Consider the following 24,492-nt stretch of genomic DNA (forward strand, 5'->3'; position numbering starts at 1 on the left):
GTAGATCTGTGTGCAGCCTCCTCCCAACTCTACCATCTGCGCAGCCCCCCCCACCTCACGATTGCACTTCCCCCATCCTTCAGACCCCCAGGCCCTTGCCCATCCTTAAGGAAGCTGTTGACTGATAGGAGAATCACTCCAGTGCTCTCTGGAGAGAGGCAGTGAAAACAAGAAGTCTGCTTTTGGGGAGGAGTATGTGATTCGAATCTATAATGATGTCTTTGTCTGAGTAACTCCCCCCAGCCCAGCGGCAAAGGCCAAAATGAATGACACTGCTGTTCCACAGTGGGCTGACAAGGGCTGTAATTGCAAAGGAATGAAGCAGGCTGACTGCTTCAGGCTTATTTTCATTAGGAGGAGCTATGTTTGTGTGGCCCCTGAAGTCCCATCTACAGCAGGGCTTTAAGAACAGCCCTGTGTGGCCCTTTACACTATTTGCAAAAGGAAGAAACAAGATAGCTCCTTGTTTTGAGTGCCCTTTCCCATTTTTAGATTTCCCTACTCCCTTGCCCAGCATGCAGCCTTAGAGAACCAAAATGACAGCATGTGCTCCTAATCGTCTGAGCCCAATAAACAGCACATATTTGGAGAGAACATTGAGCACAAAGCTTTAGTCCTAACAAAGAAAACTTGCATGTCGGCAAAATTTTCTTTGGTTTCCTCACTCATGGGCCCCTCTGAAATCACAAACATAACGGAATGAATTGGCAGAGCCTAGAAGCCTCCAAAAGGATAAACACTGATACTTTTGACATTTTTGTTTTTTGCTTTCCCTTACTGAGCTGGGCTCACAAAAGACCATCAGAGAGACCGTAAGCAGCCAGCTGCCTGCACCAAGCAATTGTCTTGGTTTATGGCACCAAGGAGTGGATTTCCTTTTTCTGCATTATGCCAGTTCAATCTCCTTTCTCAGACTAAAGTAAAATCAGTGTTTTTAGGACAAGAACAATAGAATGGTGCTTTTGGCTCCCACATATAAAACCAATATGACTCTTAGCATATGACTCTTCAAAAGAGGGAAAAGATGGAAAGAATTTCAGGGTGTGGTTCATCTGACTTCAGTATATGACTAAACTTTGGGGGAAAAGAATTGGTCTGATTATCAGAGATTTAGAATTGTGCTATTAGCAAGTGCTCAGGAGATAGAAGGTTCCAAAGCCCATGGTTTTAGTCTGTTTTGAACATTTCTTTCTGCTCTGTTAGCTTCTTTTAGGGTTATAATTAAGTCAGCATTCCTGTGTTATGAGTAATAAAATGACTGTTGTTCAGTGCAGCTGGTTACTCTCTGGACCATGGATTTTGTGGGGGGAAATATACCGGCTTTGACTTTCATGTCGTGAAGCCCAGGTCAGCCCATACCTGGTGATGTAAGACCTGACTTGACTGTGCTAAGCAGAATAAGAAAGAAAAATGTGCAGATGGAGAGCAAATGAGACAAAAAGTCAGTCTTGGGCCACACACCCACCAGGAGTACCAATCTTGACACCTATTGCTAATATATTATTAACATTTATGGGGTGAGAAATGGAAATCACCCTTTTATCATCATTAGTCCAAATTTACCACAGCTCTTTCTATCTGACTTAAGCGTTCACTTGTAGAAAAGTCAAGTAGTGTTTTTGAACAAAAAGGAAGGGCTTGTTCATTTCATCTTTAAGAAAAAAAAATACAAAATATTTAAAGGACTCAGAATGTTCCTTCCAACTTTGATTCTGGTGGAAAAAGAGGGGCCACTTTGCCCTAATAAAAATAAGCCCCTTGGGCCCTCCCTGGTGGCGCAGCGGGTTAAAGCACTGCACTGAGAATCTAAAGCCACTTCAGCATGAGTTTGATTCCCACCTGCCCGGGAGGTGACCACATGGTGTGGCAGACCTCTCCTGACCCACCCGCTGCTCCCCTCAGCAGTGTACTTCCTCGATCTGCCTGTTCTGCTCCCCACTCTGTCTCTGGTGAAGCCTCTCACCTCCCCTGAGCCTCTGGCCTGTACCCCAGTTCTGGATGCACAAATAAATAAATCTTAAAAAAAATAAAATAAAATAAAAAAAAATAAGCCCCAACCAGGCCGCAGGCTTCTCTCACAGTCCTGGCTGTGCAAGCCCAAGACGGCTGGGTGCCCTGCGTTGTCCCCCTGGCTCTGAGGCTGCTTGCAGGGAACAGCCCCAGTCTTTGCTTTCTCACGTAAGGGGTGTGACAAAACCCAAAGCACAATGAACCCATTTACATTTTGCCAAGTGGGCAACAATCACATGAGTTTGCAACATGAAATGATGGGTTGGGAACATTTCACATTACTTGGAAAAGACTGTTGCCAGCCCTTGTAAGTGTTAAGGAGTTTTAAGCAACTGAGAAATATCCTCTCCAGCAAGAGAGACCCTTCAAACATTCCACGTGTGCGTGCTTATTCCCACTTCATACTGAGTGCGAATTTAGGGAGCCACTTTGTCTGTCTTCCTAAAATACCTTCGGATGGAGTTCTGACTTGTCATCCATATTTATACAGAGACAGGAACCCGTGTTTCCACCCCAGAATTTACCAGCTTTCTCTCTGATTATACTTTCTGCACCAGTCTCTCCTTTAGAGAAATTTGGGCTGCTAAGTCCAATTCCTAGAGACAGCTCCATGAAGGGGATGATTTGAGAATCTCATTTATTTTAAGGAAAGAGCTTATTTTTTAATTAGCTTTTCAGTGTTAAAGTTTTCAATAAAACAAATGCCACTCATTTCAACATCTTACACAATTCCCACCTCTTTCTTTTTATGCTGCCTTACATAGAGCATTAAGCAGTGATAAATTCAGTTCTGGACTTTGTATTTATGTGGTCATGGAAAAATCCATCATTCTTTTGGCACCTCAGTTTTGTCATTGGTAAATTAGGAACAAAATCCTCCTCCTAACTCACAAGATTGTTTAACATTCAAATAAGAAAATGGATGTAAAATTCCCTCTGTAAACTTCCACAGATGTGCATTATTTGGATGTTTACTGTACTGGGGGTATGGCAGTAAACCAAATTAAAACAAAACCACAAACCCCCAGCCCTCATGGAAGGAGTTTAAATTCCATTGGACCTACAACTCTGTCAAGATGTACCGACAGGCCCTGACACTGGGATCAGATTTGTGCATGCACTTAAAAACCATGAAATTGTACAGACAGGTCTAAGTTCAGTCTATACATACACCAAGTTCCTGTAATAAAAGACTGATTATATTGCAGATGCTCTTGATTATCTCCAATGAGCCCTTTCCAGTAGTGCTAGCAAAAATCTTATCTTCAAATGCCTCCTCTGTCTAAGTGGTCATTTTTTAAAGTCCACTGCAGCAAATAACTTGCTAATTACACTGTAGCCCCTCAGATATGGAAACTCCAGCTGGTGAACAGCTCCTCCTTCCCCAAGCATCTGCCTCTTGTCTATTACTGTACACTCTCCTCACAGCCTTTCCTCGGAGCTTTCTCAGACTGGAAGTGTGGGTGTCAACAATTCCGGCACAATTTTCATCACAGGGAAGGGTAGAACAATTCAAAGAGCAAGGAGAGTCCTCAGAGGACCCCCAGGATGAAACCCCAACTGCCCCCAGTGCTCCATCACTGGCTCCTCCTCTAAGGCTCTCTCGTGCTCACCCACCCCTCACTTCCTGGAGTTCTCCCCATATTAAACTGCCTCCCACCAGGTCCTTGAGCACTGTTCTCAGGAAATCCCAAACTGACATATTGATCCTATGTACTTACAAGCAATATCTGTGAAGGAATGACATGCATCTGAATGTCTGAAAATAGAAAACTACTGGACAGTGGAAAGAATTTGGGAATTCCTGCTGAGTGATTTCCACTTCCACCCAAATTTTTCAAAATGCTGAAAAACAATCTAAATTCCTACCTCCAGAGCATCAAAGTTGCAGCTTGCATGATATTCCACCTCAAAGTCATGGATGGTGAGCTGAATGCTACTCCCAGGGGCTGTCCTAATGTACCAGATGCACTCCTTGTTGGGGGGGTATGTGTTAGGGTACCCGGGGCTGGTGAAGGAGCCCGTGGCCCCAAACAACTCATCACCACAACCTGTTAAAACAGCAAGGTTCATATAGTTGAAAATGGCATCAGCAACTGGGAAAAATTAAAAAATCCAACAAACCAAAAGGTAATTGAAATGCATAACACCTTACTTCAGGGAAATGTTGTAAAGCTATTTTTAAAAAAGTTAAAATTAGTCAGATATTAAACAATGCTAAAAAGTCATGACTACAACTCATTAATTCTTATTAAAGAAAACATAGAAAATATCATTTGGTATAATAATTTTCAGTCCTTTTTCTCACCATAGCAAAACTTTGATACTTTTTAAATGTCATTCTAAGTTGTCTTCAATATTTTTAGGTAAGAATTTCTTTATTATAGTAGGTAACAATTTCACGGTAGGAAGCACAATGGAATGTGGGAGCAATATTAGTGAACTCCATGCCTCTGGGTCTTCATTTTCCTTGTATCTAATATATCACTTTAAAGTCCCTTTCCTACTTAAGACCTAAACTTCTAAGGGTTTAAAATCTTTACTTTTGTATATAAGACTGTAGGAAATAAAATATGTATATGAGATAACAACACAAAACCCTGCATATTTATGTTTATAGCAGTTTTGTTCCTAATTGCCAGAACTAGGAGGCAACTAAGATGTTCTTCAATAGATGCTGAAGGAACTGCGGTATGCTCAGACAGTGGAATGTTACTCAACACTAACAAGAAATGAGTTAAAGAGACCCAAAGGAAAGGTATATGCATATTAGTAATAGGTGAAAGAAACTAGTCTGGGAAGGTTGCATTCTGTATGGTTCCAACTACATGACATTCTGGAAAAACCCACCTTCTGGAGAGAGTAAACAGACCAGTGGTTGCCAGGGATTAGAGGAGAAGGAAAAATGAACAGCAGAGAAGAGCAATTTTAGGGAAGGGAAACTACTCTGTATGATACTGTAGTGGGAAGAGTGCACTGGGCTATGGTGATGGCACATGGGTGAACTGGTGGTGGGAAGCCCATGGGGATTACAGCCGAGATGAAAAAATGCACAAAAAGAAGAATGATGTAAAAAAATTAAAAATTTAAAAATAAATAAATAAATTTGTCAAAATCCACAGAATGTGCAACACCAAGAGTGAACCCTGATGTAAACATGGACTTTGCATGATTATGATGCCTCAGTGTAGGTTCATCAGCTGAAGTATATATCTCACTCTGGTGGGGGTGCTGTGCAAGAGTGGGGGCAGAGGTACATGAGCACTCTGCCTCACAGTCAATTTTGCTGTGAACCTGACACTTTCCTAAAACATAAAGTCTATGAAAACAACAAAAAGTAAATGACACAATGCAGGGAACTTTATATCAAGAAACCAATCACCTTAACAAAAAGCAAATAGTGAAAAACTGATACCCACACCCCCATGACAGTCACATATATATTTTTATGAATGTTCATATACCTTTCCCTAGAATATATTTAAGGCATGTCATTCCAAAAAATGACACGTGGAACATGGTAAAAAGTTATCACTGCTTATTGGAGCTTAGAGATATGTCCAGTTTTAATACTCATAGTAATTTCCTACTTTAATACTTATAGCAACCACAAAAAGAAAGTACTATTATTACCTATATTCTCAAGTGAACAAATCAATATAAACAGAAGTCTAGTGGCTTTCCCAAGATGATCTGGCTTGTAAGTGCTAGGATAGAATCCAGTTATCTGGTAGGTGTTTACTGTAATATAGACACACCAATTGCAGTTACTCTTTCAGCAATATCAGAATGGAGTGAGAAAATTTTAGCTAAGTAGTAAAATTTGAAGATGTTTCAAATTTAAAAGTCAAAATTAGGAATAAGATTATGTTTAAAGATAGCAACTGGTGATTAATGAAAATAGTGTTTGCTTTGTTAACATATCTGGGTCTCTTCTGTTTTTTCAGCACATTCTGACTTAGTTTATAAATTCTTCCAATTACTTCTTTTATTCTTGCACAAAGGTTTTTCATTGTTTAAAAAATGATGCCGCCTCATCACTGCATTATGAATACATGTTCACATGGTTGTAAGTCAACCACTAAGACTTAAAATATAAGACACTAAATCCAAGGTCACACTATTATCTACCCTGCCCAAATTCCTCCCATGAAGTAAATTTGAAAAATGTCTTTAAGATATTAAATAAAAAATATTCTCCATTTGGACTCTCCATTTAACTGAGAAAAGGTGAGTTGAAAATTGAGAATTCCTGCTCAGTGTCAGTTTCTTGCTTCCATTTGAAAACTTCTGTGTTTTAAGAGGGTTGAAAAAAATTTTGCATAGGGCATTATCTTTCTTTTGGCCTATACTGTTCCCACTTTTGTTTCTGGTTAAAGTCCAGTGGGAAAAAAACTCCTTAAAACTAAACATGCTGACATTGTTTATAGACTGTGGTGAATGTTTAAAAAAACACAAGTACCATGAAAGATTAGAAAATGTTTTTTCTACTATAACAGCACATTGAAAATATTCCCAAAGCCAAAATCAGAACAGGTTGAATTTATCCTTACTACCACTGCACAACTCCAGGGGGCGCAAATCACAGTAGAAGCCAAAAAATTGTGCTCCCTGAAGTTGTACAGCACAGTCTGTTATCAGTTCTCTTAGGAAGCATTTACTAAATTATTATATATAGGTAAAAAAGCCATTCCATTACCTCAATTTTTAAAAATTGAGCTTTACATATATCCAGCTTCTATGGTTCTGAATACCAGTTGTCTCAAATAAATAAATGAATCTTTTGAGGAAAATAACTTGATCACCACATAACAGAGAACAAAGAAATGGAAATGCAGATGCTGCCACTTTGTCTTTTTATTTAGTTTCAACTCATCAGACAATCTAATTTTTCAAACACAGTTGATTTGTGTAAAAATCTTTATAGCATTTTTCCATTGTCCTTTCCAATTGCTTTAGGTTTCCTAGTAAATTCCTTTGCAAATAACAGGATGCAAATACCTTTAAACTAGTCACTGTAAGTTGGAATGATGCTATCAGATCCTTGGCATTCAGTAATACTTTGAAAAATTACAGCACTTATTTTGTTTAACCATTTCCAACTCTGGAGACAGGGTAGTTTTCCCTAAGATTTTAAACAAACATAATCAGGATTTATTTTCAAAGCTAAATTTTATTTTTATGTATGTCATTTTCTTTTCTCATCAATAGCACTTTATATGTGTGTCCTTTAAAGAGAATTTCCGATATTACTAAAATGACACCCTGTTGATGGAAGATTGTGTGTGGTTGTGAGGAGAAAAAGAAACTTGGAACCAAAAAACTCTTTAAAGTTTTCTTTATCCCATTCATGTTCTCACTACCTCTGAATTTTAACATATCAAAATGTAACACATTTGATTAAAAAATTCACATCAATTGCAAAAAAGACTATTAATTTAGTTGTATTTTATGGCTAAAAAAACTAGAAAGTACTAGAAAAAAGTTAGTTATGCTAATTATGGTATAGGCTTAACTCCATCTTTGTCCTTCTAAATTAAAAGATATATATAAACATAATTTTCTAATCCCACTCTTCATTCAATAAGTACTTATTGAGCTTCTACTAGAGGACAAACAGTGTCACAGAAGCCAGGTGGGATTGAAAGAAACAGTTCTACACATAAAAATTCCTATTAACACATACCTTTATGTATGTCATTAAACTTTTTCTCTCCCTTTAGTTTGCAAAGGGTTATTTCAATACATTTTGATTTGACAAAAACAACCAATGAATTGTATTTAATCTTTTTCATGTTAATTAGTGGTAAGTTAGAAATAAAAGTAAACTGATCATTATATTTAGTTGCTTCAAGGTTTGCTTTAAAGATATGCTTTGTTATTTCTGTAGTCTCGGTGTCTACCTTTCATTCAGAGTAGAAACAATGGTACAGACACATCTGCAGATATTGAGATAAATGAAATGACTTTGAAAAAGTTTTACAAGCTTGGAATGATTTTAAAAATCATGCCATTTTTTAATCATACCTATGACTTTGCATGACCAGGAGACATAGGAGGAAAGCAGGAAGAGAAATAGAGGACAGACAAGCCTGGGGGTGAAATAAGTTATCAACAGATAATTATCAGAATGTGATGTTTAGACTCCCAAAATCCTTTCATTATCATGCCACCCGTATGGTTGAATAGTAAAAAATGTATCATTATTTCAGTAACCTAAAATACATCATTATGGTTTAAGAGAATGCATTAGGGGTCGACAGAAAGTAAATGATGAAATTACTAACCAAAGAATGGACAACAGAGTGATAAAGAGCTCTGAGAGATATATACTTAGAAGAAATGATGATAGTGACTCTGCACCCAGTTGGCAAGAGAAAGTTTTCATGGAGGAGATGACATAATTTCAGAGTTGTATAATTTCATGTACAGTTGGAAAGCTTTGGAAACAGTATGACATATAAAGTAAATCATAGATTATGACATAAGAACACATGGAATCAACCTTGGCTGGATAACTAATTTAGACTTTTTAACCCTCAATTTCTTCATCTGTAACAGTAATCAGTACTTACCTGGTAGGCTTGCTGTATAGTTTAAATGACATAACCTAATTATGATTTTTAGCAAACTGTCATGCACATAATAATAACTGCACAATGCTTTGTATCATGTTTAACAAGAGTTTGTCTAGATATGGGATGAAATTAGAGAATGGCTTGGAGCTAGAAAGGAAACTACCATACAGTTAAAGAGTCATTATAAATATTAAATACATGCAAGAAATCAATTGTTCATTGAGCTATAATAAAGATAGTTTATATTGTATGGTAGTTCAGTGTTTAGAATGTTTTTAGTAAGTCCATTACCTATCTTCTTTAAAATAAATAGCAACTCGACGAGATAGCCAAGAATGACATAAGGGCCATTTTAGAGAAGAGCAAAGTGAAATCCAAGAAAGCATAAGACTTACAGCTCACATAATAATGAACCAACTGGGGCCAACTGGAGCCCTGGTCTCCTCCCACCATGCCAACCTTCCTACCCTAGTCCTGTATTCTCTTCTATCTGTCTTGTTGGGCACATCAGCCCTAAGGCCCTGACAAGTCAGTGTTGAACACTGCTCCCATTATTGTTCTGTCCACCTACTGAGGGAAAAACATCTCTATAGCAACCTGGAAAAATAAATCAAACAAAAATCTTTTTCATTTAATTTGAAGCAAATCTGATAAAAGTTTACTATATTAAGCTCACTATGAATCAACAGAGCTGGTAATAAAATAATGTTCTAAAGATAATCATATGTTTTTCAGTTTCAATTACCTATTCTTTGCAAAACTTTTAGTACAGGTGACTGATAACCTCTTTTATTCTATTTTTTCTCCAAACTCCCAGTCATCAGCTGAAAGTTGAAAGGAAGCACTTAGCTTATCAGCAGGAAACACATTGATAAACTGAATTCATAACAAGGAAGAGTTAAAAGCTGTTCCTAAATCTGCTCACGTGTAAAGATAATTCAAAATTTTTTTCATGAAAGTTTTTCGGGCCCTCCCTGGTGGCGCAAAAAGTTAAAATGTCTGCAGTACTGAAAGCGAGCCACAGCCACTTTAGTGCGGATCCTGGGCCCGGAGGTGACCCACATGGCACAGCAAATCTCTCCTGACCAACCCACTGCTCCCCTCAGCAGTGTACTTTGTCGATCTGACTGTTCTGCTCCCCACTCTGTCTCTGGTAAAGCCTCTAACCGTCCCTGCACTTCTAATTTGTACCCCAGTTCTGTATGAATAAATAAATAAATCTTTTTTTAAAAAAAAAAGATTTTTTTTCTAACACTCTGGGGAAGTTTTAAAAAGCTATGAGTTATAAAATTCCAAACAAAAATAAATGAAGAATAGGCCCACTCTCTGGTGGTGAGCAGGTTAAAGCATAGCACTAAAAAACCAAAGCCACTTTAGCATGAGTTTGATTCCTGCCTGCCCCAGAGGTGACCCACATGGCGTGGCAGACCTCCCCTGACCCAGCCACTGCTCCCTCAGCAGTATACTTCATCACTTGGCCTATTCTGCTCCCTTCTCTGTCTCTGGTGAATCCTCTCACCACTCCTGCACCTCTGACCTGTACCCCAGTTCTGTATGCATAAATAAATAAATAAATCTTTTTTAAAAATGTTCAATTGATATTGCAATCATTTTTTCTATAATTTAAAAGCAAAAACTTTCTCTTTTGCAATACCTTGGGAAGCGTGTTTCAATTTGCCACTGATGGGCAGGAGGGTAGTTGTGGAGGAGTGGAGCCACAGGCAGAAGTTACCAGAAAGTGTTCTTGGTGGGGCAGGGTGATGTGAAATGGGGTTAGAACTTGGGGAAGTTCTCAAGGCCAAGTTGAAATACTGCCTAACACATGTAGGCCTCATTTTTTATGACACATGTAGGAGATATGCAATAATATGATTAAAGAGATTTGGAACAAGAACTTTCAGATTAGAGGTAGGGAAGGTGGGAATGAATGTGAGCTTCCTAAAATGACCGAGATAGTCCATATATGAATGACCATAAAAGATCAGCAATTCCTGGTTACACTTTACCAGTTAATTTTCCAACAAACAACTTTCCTGGGATATAAAAAATGCAAATTATAGGTATTTGCCCTAGTAGGAGAGAAAACTAAAATCAGCTCACCGGTGCTCTCTAAAGACAAGGTCAAGAATGGCTAAATTCCTAGAATTTACCTGATTTAAAGATTTTTATCTGATCTTAAGGATTTTCAGGTAATTTTTTAGTAGATTATTTGGGAGAGAAGCACAATATGAAGCAAATAATGAAATCAGAAAATCAGATAATATAAAGAGCAAGGAATATGAGTTGACTCTCTCCCAGGAAACCATAAGAAAGAAGACAAAGCATGGTGACTCCAAGGGAGGAGAAATTTGTCAGTTTGTAGAACCCTCCCCCCATACTGGTTGAATAGTCTCAGACCCCTGGCCTTCATATCCACTTGGAATCTGGGAATTCAATCTTACTTGGAAACAGGATCTTTGCAGATGTTATCAAGTTATGATGAGGTCAGACTGGATTAGAGTGGGACTGAAATCCAATCTAACAGGTGTTCTTATAAGAAGAGGGAAATTTGGACACAGACTCACAGGAGGAGGAGACTGTCAGAAGACTGACATAGAGATTGTAATTAAGCATTTACAAATCAAGGAAAGTCTAGGGTTACTAGCAATCAGCATAGGTTGGCAGAAATCAGAGTTTTCCTTAGGGCTTTCAGAGATTGGCAAGGCTGACACACTGGAACTGCAGGCTCATAACTGTGAACAAATAAGTTTCTATTGTTTTAAGTTTGTTACAGGAGCTCTCAGAATCTAACATACTATCATTCTCTTCCTAATAAATGTGGTGACCAAAACTCAAAGTCAGACACAAAGCATGACCATGTGAAGGAAAGTACAGCTTTCTTTATTCACACTGTGTTATTTCACTTATCACACTGAGCTTTACATGATTTTTGTTCAAGGATAGTTTAAAAGATAAAGTTTGTATCAGTCTTTTACTATAACAAAATACCATAGACGGAGTAGCTTAAAAACAACAGAAAATGATTTCTCACAGTTCAGGATGCTGGAAATCTGAGATCAGGGATCTCATTCTGGGCCAGAGTTTTGCTGTATCCCCACTTGGCAAAAGAAGGCAGAGGTCTCTTTGGGACCTCCTTTACATAGGATCTTATTCCAACCCAAAGAGCACATTTGGGTCACCTAATCACCTCCCAAAGGCCCCAATTTCTAATCCCATTACCTCAAAGGTTAGGTTTCAACACATGAATTTTAAGGAAATACAAACAAACAGGCTCAGCAAAGTCTGTTGTTGAGAAAACTAGACACAATTTTAGGACTAGGTATCACATGAGGAAAAAGCTAACCCAAGTAATAAGGATATTTATTTTTAGCACTGAGGAGTCAGTTAGGGTTTTCAAATTCACCTTCTAAATGGACCTCATTAAAGTTCTAAAATTTATGATAATCATTTTATCTCACTGATATCTATATAGCTATATATAGAGAGTAACCTATTCTCAGTGGTAAGAACAAAATAAGAATAACAAAATAACATCACAAAATGAAATTAATGATTTAGAACATAGCTACAAGCATCTCAAAAGACAATGCTGTCTATAGCAATAAAATAAGTTTTAAATTACTATTTAAGATGTCATGTGAATATTCAAAATAAAGATGCTCACTGCCATCTGACTCTCTGAAGTGTCCTGAATCTGAATATTGAAGTGTTTCACTTTATTACACCACTAAAGAGAAAGAAATGCAATGTAGTCTTATACTAGGACTTATTATGTAATTTTAATTTACTGTATATGGAAGAATAAAAATCTTTCATTTTGACCCAAAAAACTACAGCCAATCCTGTCATCTTTTTATTTTCCTTTTACCACACTCATTTCAGCCAAATTAGAAAGAAAATGATGTTCCTGTCGGAACTGTTGCTTACAATTGAGGAGAAATCAATCAATCTCTTATTTAGACTTTTTAGTTTTATATATATGTGTGTGTGTGTGTGTGTGTGTGTGTATACATAAAGTTAGGAAAATTTTAATAATATCACATATATTTATATTAAGTATATATATTTCATATATATGCATACATATATATACATATGTGTGTGTGTGTGTGTGTGTGTATAAGGGATGGAAATATCTTCCAAAGAAATTATGTGAGACCAAGGCAACTAGACTAATTTTTCCTGAAATAAGTAGAGATACTTAAGGCTACAAACAGCTACTTTAGGAATATCCCAAACAGGGAAAGACAGGGGAAAGAAATGTCTCTCTCTACTCTAAAGTACTCACTTTAGTCCTGCCTCCTTTGAATTTAACTATTCCTGAACACACTGCTTTTGCAGTGAAAATCTCAGGAGCCTCCCTTCCAAAAATACACTGTTCCCCAAACCCGAAACTCCTTTCACCTTTCCCTCAAACCTCATTCCTTCCTCCATAGCCAGGCTGCTCCATGTCATAAAAGGACAAATGTGGGCAGCGCCACCCCAAAGGCCATGGTGGTATCCCCTGACCCGCCAAGCTCGGTCCAAACCTGAACCAATAAGATAGTTTTCTGCGATTCTAATGGCAGGTGAGCATAATACCATGGTCTCTCCTAAGCAAATGCTGTAGGCATCAACCAGCTGAATCCTTAGTTTGGGAGGATGGGGGAGGTGGGGAGCAAACCTTTCTCTGAGGAGGTTCCTAAATTAAGCAACTCTTCCTGTATTACTGCCTATCTTCCACTGTTTATCTCTAGTTAAACCAATTTATTTGGGGGACAGCTCTCCTTACACTCTTCATTCTAATATAAGCCCTCTTATAAATTAGTTTGCAAAGCAGTAAGAACAGGTTAAATGATTCTGGGGGCCTATGCCAGCTAGAAAGGCATGATTTCATAAACTATTATGTGAAAACTCCTAAAAAATCACTTTGTAAATGAGCAATAAAGCAGAAATTTTACTGGACAAAACACCAATTTTGAACTAGTGTTGTCAAGTACTGCATGATCCCCTATTATCGCTACTGTATAATGAACTTATTGGGGATCCCTGGGAACCCCAATATTATTTACCTGGGAAAAACTGTTTATATTCATTTAAAATATTCATTACACTTTTATCAAACATTACTGACTATAAATTTTGACCTTTGTACTGTAATATCATTTCAACTTTTTTGGGGGGCAATGAAAAGTTGTAGAGAAAAGCTACTTTCTTTTAGGTAGGACAGTTATTTAAAGCAGTTTTTATGTTGTGCTTCTCTCACTTCATGGAGTAGTGAGCTTAATAGTTTCTCTAAGACTCCTTTCTCAGTTTTCATATCCATATGAAACTGGGATGATAATGTTTATTTCAGAGAATTAGTGGAAGAGACAGGAAACAATATTTTAAAAGCAAGAAGCAAAGCGCCCAGCACATTGTGTCATTTTTTTTAATGACAGAATTAACAGCAGCAATAAGTGATATGTCAGAATTAAATCAATTCACTTAGCATTTAATCATATTTTCATTTACTCTTTACTCTATGTGATTTATTCAATGTGGTTTAATTTTATCATTTCTAGTGTCTTAACATAAATTTATATTTACATTTAGGTGGTAAAATTGACTTTTTTATCTTGTGAGTGGTCTGTTATTAAAACTAAGAAAGTCAAGTCTGTTATAAGTAAGAAAGTCAAGTCTGTAAATACACAGAGAATATAAAATTCAATCAAGTTGTGTCAAATGTAGCTACTATCTAACATCAGAGATTCATTCTTTGCTTTGTGAGTCAATATCCTTGAAGCTGGTGTTAGTTTCTCTGTGTAGATATTGGACCACACATAAGACCAGTCCCTGGATATGTTACATTAAATATAAACATGGCAATAGTTAAATAAATGTTCAGAAAGAGAAACTTCCAGGGACAAAACTTAAAGTCTACACTGAACATGGTGTTTGTTCTGTGTTGATTTAGTCATTTTGGGCTGCTATGAAATTTTAAACTGTGAAAAAAAAAGTGTAGTTTCGTTTTTCAAATTGTATGAAAAAGTGTGGAATCCCCTGGAAAGTATGTGTAATATCTATGAGGGATGTTGTTGCCAGGGAACCAGAACACAAATAGAAGATTCAAGAAAGCTCTTCTTTTAACTCAAATCACAAGGCTGTTACAAATTATGCAACATGTAATTTGGGAAGGTCATGGTTTTATAAGGGTATTTTTTTTTCTTTTTATAACTACTTCAGTGAATGGCAATAGAAATAGATCTCTAACATTTTCAAATGGTGGCAGCATGGGAACTGGGATGCAAGGCTCCTGGTTACATGATTTGGAGTAAGCATTAAGTGAAGGTCAGCTGTGTGTGTGTTTTCTGTTTGTCGTCAAGGAGGCAAATAATGTTAGGATTCAGATTTTCTGCCCAGTCTGAAATGCCTACATTTGTGTAATACAACTGCTGATGACAATAACCTAACCTTGCTGGAACTGCCAAAAGCCTAAGCAAAAAGAGTTGTGTGATTTTGTTAGTAAATGTTTTGCCCATTTTACAAATAAGAGTTAATTAAGGATAGAGCTGTCATGAATAAAAATCAGATACAGAATAATAATGCAGAAATTTGTGTTCTACACTAAAACAACATCCATGTTCCATCTCTGAGCTTCAGATATTTTCTAAGAGTATCGTAAAGACAAATGTACAGAACATCAAGTAGACTGAAATGACCAGAATTAGCAGAACAGGACATAGCAAAAGGAAATAGGAAATAAAGTCTAGTCAGAAGTTAGGGAAATAATTTTTAACTTAAACAGAATAAATATGTCTTAAAAACTTCTCTTTTATTCACATAAACTTCCAAACTGAACAGGATTTATCACATTATAATAATAAAATAACAATCATCCATGTTTTCACCCATTTGCCTTTATAAAGTGATTGCTGACAGACTTAAAGAACAAAGGATGCGTCTTGAACAGAAATGAGGTTACTTTAACGGCAGACTGGGACAGATAGTTTACCACATTCGGTCTCTGCAACAGTACATCTTTCACCACCTACCAGGAAGTGACACCCTGAAAGCAATTCATCATCAGCAGAGAAAGGTCTCTCTGCCTGAGATTCAGACCAGACTGAGTTACTCACATCTCCGCCTTATGAGTGCGCTCTTGAATCTTGGCCAACCACAATTACTGAAATTACTTTCATTTGAACATCATACCTCCAGACTATTGTGAATGTTTATATCATGCAGAAGCTAGGCTCAGGGCAGACTATAAGAAATAAAATCTGAGTTTGATAAGACAAAGGCCTTATCAATTGATGTCTAACAACCTGTCCTGCCTCAACTTCAATCACTTCCTTTAGCTCAGTATTTCTCAAATTGTGCATTATTGTCCACCCAAGGGCTTTTCAAAAATTTTCCCCCAAATTCCACTTCCCATGATTGTAGTCTCTCAGGTATACTATATACCTGCTATGTACTCCATATATCTATGCTTTATACATAAGTTATAAAATTTTCTTCATCCTCCCCAGAACCCTGATTTTCAGTCCCTGGATACTGAGAACACATGCTGCGGTTGAAATACTTGCCCATTGCAAAACTCTGGCACTCTCCAAGCCTCCCTGCTTGTTTAATGCTTGTTCATTTTTTTGAAAGTTAACAGCAAGTAGCAAAGCTGCCTGAAGACCACTCAAACTCCCTCAGGCTCTCCTGGATCATGTCCTTTGTACTCCTACAGCATCGTGCACTATGGACTTATTTCACATTTGGTTTATCTGTCTGTCTCTCTGACCAAGTACTATCTCATTGCTTTCTGTTGTGAACTGCACTGTGTCCCCCACCCTGAATTATATGATGAACCTCCATTCTGCAGCAGCTCAGAATGTGACAGTATTTAGAGAAAATGCTATTTCAGGGGCAAGGAAGTTAAACTGAGGCCCTTCAAAGTAAGACTTAGTCCAATCTTACTGATGTGAAGGAGAAATGTGGACACACAGAGACTCCTGGTTACGTGCTCAAAGAGAAAAGGGGATGCCTCAAGAAGTGGCTGAGGAGACACCAAACTTACTACCCCCTTGATCTTGGACTTGCAGCCTCCAGAATTCCAAGGAATATATTTCTATTCTTTAAGCTAAAGTCTGTGGGACTTTGTCATGGCGGGATGAATAAGCTAGTACACTCTCTATAATCTAAACCCCAAGCCCCGAACCTGGTAGTGAATAAACAAAGCTGGCTCGCTGGATGAATGGATGACTGAAAGGAAAACATGTTCTCAATAAACACATGCTTACAGAGGTTATTTGCAATCACTGCAACATAATTCACAGTTGCAAGCTCCAGTCACTGGAAGGCAGGCCCACCACATCTCACCGTATCACCCTTCACCTATCACCTAACAGGCAGATGTCTAAAGGGATAGGATTACAATGTATAATGGGAATCACCTTTTGTTCTCAACAGAAGAGTCTACAGAAACACAACCACACAAATGCTAAGACACAAAAGAAAGAAACAGAATTTGGAAATTAGAAGGAATTTCCTTGAAAGACCAGTAATGAACAAAGACAATCAAAAAATCAAGTGAAGCAAAAAGAATGAATAAAGGTTTATGGGAAGCATTGCTGTCCTGGAGGTTCTCTGTCAGATCACCATAAATATATTTTGTAAAAGCCCTTTGGCACAATGCAGCATGTCCACAGGCAGGTAGTCACCAAGGTGCTGATTCATGTTGACAGTGAACCATCACAGGAGATACTGATAAGGTTTTAAAAATGCCCACCCAATTGGATTTCCAAAAACAAAAGGTTAAGACCTCACTAATAGCTAAAAAGGAGATAAAATGGAAGCAATCCCTATTGGAGAGGCTGATGTCATCTGTCTCCCTACAGAATAGGCCACACTTTCCTTTGTGCAAATTCAGGGTGACATCATCTCCTGATCACATGCCACTTAGCCCTTCCCCTGCTAGTTCCCAGCTGAGGGGTGCTCTCCCTTTGGAAATGTCACTCTTTCACTCACAAAGCTCCTTGACCTTGTTTGTATACTGGATTCCGTTGCCAAGTGAAAGAGGGCCTCCGGGAGCCATGGTCAGAGGAAGCAAGGGGTGTACACAGCTGGCCGGGAGGCCCCTATTCATACAGCTTGTAGAAGGTTCTATATTTCCTTTAGCAACCCAGACGGAGGTCCCCAAGGCCGAATTCAGCCCCTGGACAATGCTGTCAAAGCTGAATACTGTGAGCCATTTAGCAGGGCAGGGCAACTGTGGCCATTTCTTTCTTTCCAGAGTGGGATTCTCTTTGATGGCTCATATAAAAGGCAAGGCAGTGTGGTTTAATCTCAAGTCCACAGTGTCACTTTAAATACGAGCTCACAAATAAAAACTGATTGTAGATCCATTTTCTCAAAGCAAATGATTTGTGCGGTCTACAAAGAAGCACGTTTTGTAAATGGGTTTATTTATTAATTGGCAAAATGAACGAAGTGTATGGAGCTCCTTCCTCCAGCAGCAGTACTCAGGAAGTGAGGCCACTGGGGAGCGTGTACTCTCTGTGCAGAGTTTGCCTGAGTTCTTATTGCCTGATTTGGAAAACTGTGGAAGAGGAAAGAGGATCTGAAAGAAGAATTAATTCTAGAGAAAAGGGGTTGAGTTTAAAGGTACAGTCAGGGAAGACAATGCTCAGGCCAGCGTCAGGCTAGGCGCCCTGAGCTCTTGAGCATGATTCTGAGATCACCACCTAGAGAGATTCTGCAAGGACAATCATTTTAACTACACTCGCATACACATGCATGCATGTGCACACTCAAACCTACATTGAAGAATAATTCTGTTACACACGTTGAGAGGAATTTTTATAGTTACCTTGTATTTGCTTGTTTTGTACTTATTTGTAGTTGAGTCCCACAACATTCCATGTTGTTTCAGTCCCTCAAAATCCTACTCAAAACCCTTTTCTCTGAAATATGGTAGATTTCATGAAAGCGATGGGTTAGCCCATCCTGCTGAGTCTCTAACGTGTGCACATAAACACCCACACCACTGCTTTGCTCTCAGCCCTGCAACACTGACTGCTCCTTTTGACCCTGGAGTCCAGCCACTTTGGATTCCTGGCTCCCTCACAGTCACCCTGCTCCCACCTACCGCAGGGCCCTGCATCTACTTAGGATCCTTTCTATGTCCTACTTGCTTAAACTTTAGTTTAAAGGTCCAACTATCATGCAGGACTTCTCTGACCTCCAGTGTCCACCAAATTCCCTTTTGTGTTTTCCCTGATACTTACCACATTTTTTTTTTTAAGATTTATTTATTCGTACAGAACTGGGGTACAGGCCAGAGATGCGGAGGGTGAGAGGATTCACCAGAGACAGAGTGGGGAGCAGAACAGGCAGATCGAGGAAGTACACTGCTGAGGGGAGCAGCGGGCGGGTCAGGAGAGGTCTGCCACACCATGTGGTCGCCTCCGGGGCAGGCGGGAATCGAACTCATGCGGAGGTGGCTTTAGCTTCTCAGTGCAGTGCTTTAACCCGCTGCGCCACCAGGGAGGGCCCAACTTACCACATTTTTAAAAAAAGATTTATTTATGCATGCATGCAAGTACTGGGGTACAGGCCAGAGATGTGGGTGGGTGAGAGGATTCACCAAAGACAGAGTGTGGAGCAGAACAGGCAGATTGACTGAAATACACTGCTGAGGGGAGCAGCAGGTGGGTCAGGAGAGGTCACCCTCCTGCCACCCCATGTGGGTCACCTCCCTGGCCAGGAATCGAACTCATGCTGCAGTGGTTTTTGATAGCTTCATCGTGCTGTGCTTTAACCCAATGCACCACTGGGAGGACCCCACATATTTTAGTTTATATTTATTTATGTTGCTTGCATGATGACTACTTCTCCCAATTGTCAGCAGACTCCATGACAGTAGGAACCAGACCCACCAGTGTGAGTGGTACATGGTCCCCAGCTGTCACAGAGTACTTTAGATCCTGGATGAGAATGGGAAAGAGAGAAGGAGGACAGGAGGGAGAGAGCAGAGTGGACAGTGGGAGCAGATTATGGGTACTTGGGTGGTGGGTGTGCCATATAGTGACTACATCTGAAGGGGTTGGGAATATACTATACTTAGAAAATACTAACAGAGATGTAAACCATGGGTACTTTAATTAAAAATTTTAAAAGCCTAAGTTAAAACCCTAAAATAAACAATGCATTGCTCTTTAAAAAAAAATACCCTGGATGACTGAGGAACTATGATTTAGCTATCATTTTACCTCCATTGGGTAAGAAACAGGGGAATCTTTTCCCTGAAGACATTTTCCCTGGCCCCTCTTCTCAGGCTATGGAAAGTTAAAGACCCAATTCAGAAGCAGAATATAAACTATGTGTACTTGTGGCATTGCATAACTATAGTATATGAGTCAGCTAATTTTGTACAGACCCAGACCACTAACCATCACCTTTCAAAAGATTCTTCCAATGTAGAATTTATATATAGTGGGCAGCAGAGAGTTAAAAGAAAAAAAAAAATCTAGCTCTGGCCCCAGTTGGCAAATTTTGTTGCATAACTCCAGTTCCAAGCCTAGCAAGTTTTCAGCAACTGGAAGAAAGCTTTGAAATAGTAAACAGGAAAATAGAATAGACAGAGGGTGTCTTTGACTTTCCCAAATAAAGACAGTTTCCAAATGGCACTAGTGAAAAAAAATGTTCCCTAACAAACAGAAAGTACAGCTTTTAGCAGAGTATTCCACCATGTCCAGCATGTTGACTTGAGAACTCTGTGATATAGTAGTCTGATGGAGCCCACAATGATCATTAAATCAAACTCTTTAGAGTGTCTTTATGTTAGTATAGCTAGAACATCTTGGAGGGGAGAGGAAGAGCCCTATGAAAAGAAACATATAACTAGCAAAATAACTGCTTCAAAATCCTCCATCCTGTTTGTGTGACATAATTACTTAGGGACATTGTTAAACTGAACACTAGTCAAGGTTACATCACAGATCAGTAGAATTCTGTCTCTGGAGGTTGGAACCCAGGCAGCTCTGATGTGTATCTAAGTGGAGGACTCCTTTCCTAGGTCTTTATTGTCTTACTCTCTACATTTCTGTCTCATGTAAAGCTTCCCCTCACTTTTAGAGCTCCAAAACAGTAAAATTCTTTCTTACAGGGGTCCCAGCTCTTACATGACTGATGCTGAAGCCAATGACTATTAGAACAATATGCCCTCAAAGCACCTTTGAAGGATTCTCTAGTCACTAGGAATGCTCACTTCTTGCCACTTTATTTCTCTAGCCTGAATGTCTACAATTGCTTTGCTCCTCAAAAAGCAGTTTACAGAGTAGTACCATCAACATTAACTTGAAATTTTTAGAAATGAGGATTCAGGGGCCTTAGCCGAACCCACCCATATCATACCCATCTTTTACCAAATTCCCAGTGTTTCACATGCATATGAGAGGATGAGAAGCCATGCTCTGGAAAAATGCCCCTCAGCTCTTGAAAATCTGGGTCATTTCTTGAGATTTCCCTGTCCCTTTCACTTCTTTTCACTATGTATCTAGTTTCTTAGAATCAAACTATTTCAAACTCACAAGATGTTAGAGATGGACTGCATGACAGAGCTGCATCAATCCAGTCTTTTCATGTACTAGATGAAAAAAACTGATATTACACAGTTAAATCTATATACTTTGGAAAGAGATGGTCAGAACAAGCATAATTATCATGGCTTATTTACTTTGGGAATACATAATCTGTATTTCAAACTTTATTAAGCTTTACAGATTAATAATGAATTTTTTTAAACTCTGAAAATCCATATTTATGTTTTAATAGAAACACTCTTGATCCCCAGCTCATAATCTCACATTTACATTCAAACATGGAATTGGGTTATCCGGTTATGTAGTAAGAGAACACTGAGATTCCAACAGTAAACCCAGCATACTGTTGAAATGTCTCCAAGACAACCACAACACACACACACACACACACACACACACACACACATGTGCACATTTCAGGCTCACTCTGCCTTTCACACTCTGCCTTTCTCTGCCTTTAATAACATCACCACTTAGGGGGCTGTGATTCCTGGCACAATATGGCAACTCCACTTTTATTACAAATTGACAAAAACATGCCAGTAAGCTCTTAGACCTTGGTTGAAAGCTGCTATTCTAATATTCACAAAGACTAATTTCAAGGTCTGGATTATTTTCAGAGAGATATTCCCAAACTTTAATAACCAGGAAGATTATTGAAACAGATTGTCAAGTCTCCTCTGAGTGTCTGTGATTCTTCATGTCAAGAGTCTGAGAATTAGCATTCTAACAAGTTTCATTCAATGCTGAACCTGCTTTTGGAGGACATATTTCAAGAAATCACTGCTCTGGGCCCCTCTTCTTTCAGATTGGCCCATACAAAGTCAGTCTAGACTTCTCAAAATTTGTATTAAAAATGAATTTTCATCTTCAGAGAAACAATTATACCTCCTGTTTCCTGAGCCACTAAATCATAGGTAGGCTCTGAGGCACCACTACTCTGTCTGGGGGAAAAAAACACACCACTGGCTTAGTTAATCACCAAGTTCCCTGCTCCTTCCATCCTATCGGTCTGATCTTCTCTCTTTTCTGCTGGTCAAACTGACTCGCATTCTTTCCCTTCTATCCTTGTCATTTCATTTCTAACTAATGTCAAGGTGAGCCTTAAATCTCATTTTGTTCCACTCTACCTCAAAGACTCCCATACCACCTTGCATTTTGCTTGTCACATCCAGATACATACAGGTCTTCATCCACAGAAACTTCACACTGATGTCTCCTTTCTCTTACGCAGTCTATCAACTGTGTGTATTCAAACCCTATCCAAATCCTGTCCATCTTGAGTTCACCTCTAAATCATAGGATGAAACTTTCTAAGTTCTACCAATGTCTGAGCATATTTTCTAAGATCTAGCACCAGATAACTACCCAGATCCCACTATTTGTTGAATGGATTGTTTCTAAATATAGTTAGAAAAGTTATAATTCTTGATCAAAGAGAAGATAGCATATACAAATAAAATTGGTTCAAAACTTACCTTGAATGAACCAGTACATCTGAAATCCTTTCTCATTGTGACCAACCCCATCAGTATGAAATAGCACTTGAAGCTTGGAGCCTGTAGTACCCCCTGAGGGGGGCAGATCATTTCCACAGTAGCGCCCCATTATCTGTGGACCATCATAGAGCTGAAATCAAAGAGAAAGTTCAAAATGTAAAAAATGTAAAATAAAAGTTCACATGGTTTGTCAGATGTAAAAAGCAACATCTACTCATATACTGAAAGCTATTCCTGAGTTCAAATATCAAGGGTAAATCTGTTAAGGTGGGTTGATGAGGAGGCTTAAAATAAAAAATTTAAGTAAATAATTACACAGAACTTAAGGGATAGATATGATTCCTAAGGTCAATAAATCTGAAAGTCGAAATACTAGCACGGTCCTCTCAAAAGTAGAATCTAGGCACAGAACAAGGATATAATGAACAAAATGAGATGTCGTCACATATTAATGACCCATAAGAGATGCTTAATGAATTATAAATAAGACATTTTAGACAGCTACAAAAAAGGAAAATATAAAAATTAACCTAATTGATGATAATCACTGTTAAAAGTTTGTTAATACCAGAAGTTTCTCTTGCTAACATTTCCTTTCTTTGTTTGATACAGGTTTGTGTATAAATTTGAGCTATAAATTTAAGTGTATGCCTTGCTTTTCAATAAGCATGGCAATAAACAGTCACATGTTATATGTGTAAGCTTTTCAGTGGGGACAGTAAGTGCTATTAATTCATTTTATTTGCACTACACTTTTGTTGTTCATTTAGAATATGTCTGACTTCTTATCAACATAATATTTCTTTGATATTTTAAATTTACCTCAGAAAAGTTTTCTATAATTAAGAATAGAACATTTTATGAATACGTGTGTGTGTGTATAGTTAAATTTCTTACCAGAAAGTTTATATCACTTTATCCTCCCACCAAAAGTTTATATAAATGTTTCTTACAGTAGAGACTTTGCAATTACAGCTATTATTTAAAAACTGCTGGAGGGAGTTGTTGTTTTAACTCATGTTACTTTGAGGTTGAAGCTTTTCTTCCCCATCATTATTGGGCATATATATGCCTTCTCTTCGGACTTTTATGCTGAGGTCTTTCTTTGCCCATTTTCTCACTGAGATATTTTATCTATTATATTTTTTAATTTCATCAGATTCATAAATCCAAACTTTAAAAAACCTTGCTACCTCTGTTCAATCAGGAACAATAATTATAGTCTGAAAAGATTGGTTCTGCCTCATAACTTGGGCTATTATTTTTTCCTCTTAAACTTCAAATATACATTAAATACTTTGTTTCAGTTATCTTTGGGGTAAGTTACCCATGACAATAAAATGGAAACGTTTGATCAAAGATTCATTAACAGGCCCTCCCTGGTGGCGCAGCGGGGTGGCGCAGCGGGTTAAAGCACAGCACTGAGAATCTAAAGCTGCTTCCACGAGTTGGATTCCTGCCTGTCCCAGAGGTGGCCACATGGCATGGCAGACCTCTCCTGACCCGCCCACTGCTCCCCTCAGCAGTGTACTTCGTCCATCTGCATGTTCTGCTCCCCACTCTGTCTCTGGTGAAGCCTCTCACTGCCCCTGAGCCTCTGGCCTGTACCCCAGTTCTATATGCACAAATAAATAAATCTTAAAAAACATTCTTGGCTATTCTTGTAGAGAGTACACATATGTAAGAGCATCTGTGTACATTGCATGTGACTATAGGTAAGTATATAATCTTGATGCAACAAAATTCTCAACCAACCAAATTATTTTTATTCACTGAAATGTGGTATAGTTCACTGAAGTGTTGTTTGAAACATACTGATTTAAGTTTAGAGAACTTTATAATCAAATTCTACAA

The 24,492-nt window shown here is 38.4% G+C and overlaps 1 protein-coding gene across 1 annotated transcript in view; it reads right to left on the minus strand.

Moving 5' to 3' along the window:
• Nucleotides 1-24,492, minus strand: part of CUBN (cubilin (intrinsic factor-cobalamin receptor)) — a 207,718-nt gene that overhangs the window by 115,727 nt on the left and 67,499 nt on the right. The window contains exons 28-29 of the mRNA XM_004691275.2: nt 22,618-22,768; nt 3,880-4,061 (exon numbers count right to left, since the gene is read on the minus strand). Coding sequence (XP_004691332.1) covers nt 3,880-4,061; nt 22,618-22,768 — 333 coding nt within the window. The remainder of the gene's footprint in view (nt 1-3,879; nt 4,062-22,617; nt 22,769-24,492) is intronic.

The sequence above is a fragment of the Condylura cristata genome, unplaced genomic scaffold, assembly GCF_000260355.1.
Source record: "Condylura cristata isolate star-nosed mole 26May11 unplaced genomic scaffold, ConCri1.0 scaffold00030, whole genome shotgun sequence".
In the NCBI taxonomy this organism is placed as follows: domain Eukaryota; kingdom Metazoa; phylum Chordata; class Mammalia; order Eulipotyphla; family Talpidae; genus Condylura; species Condylura cristata.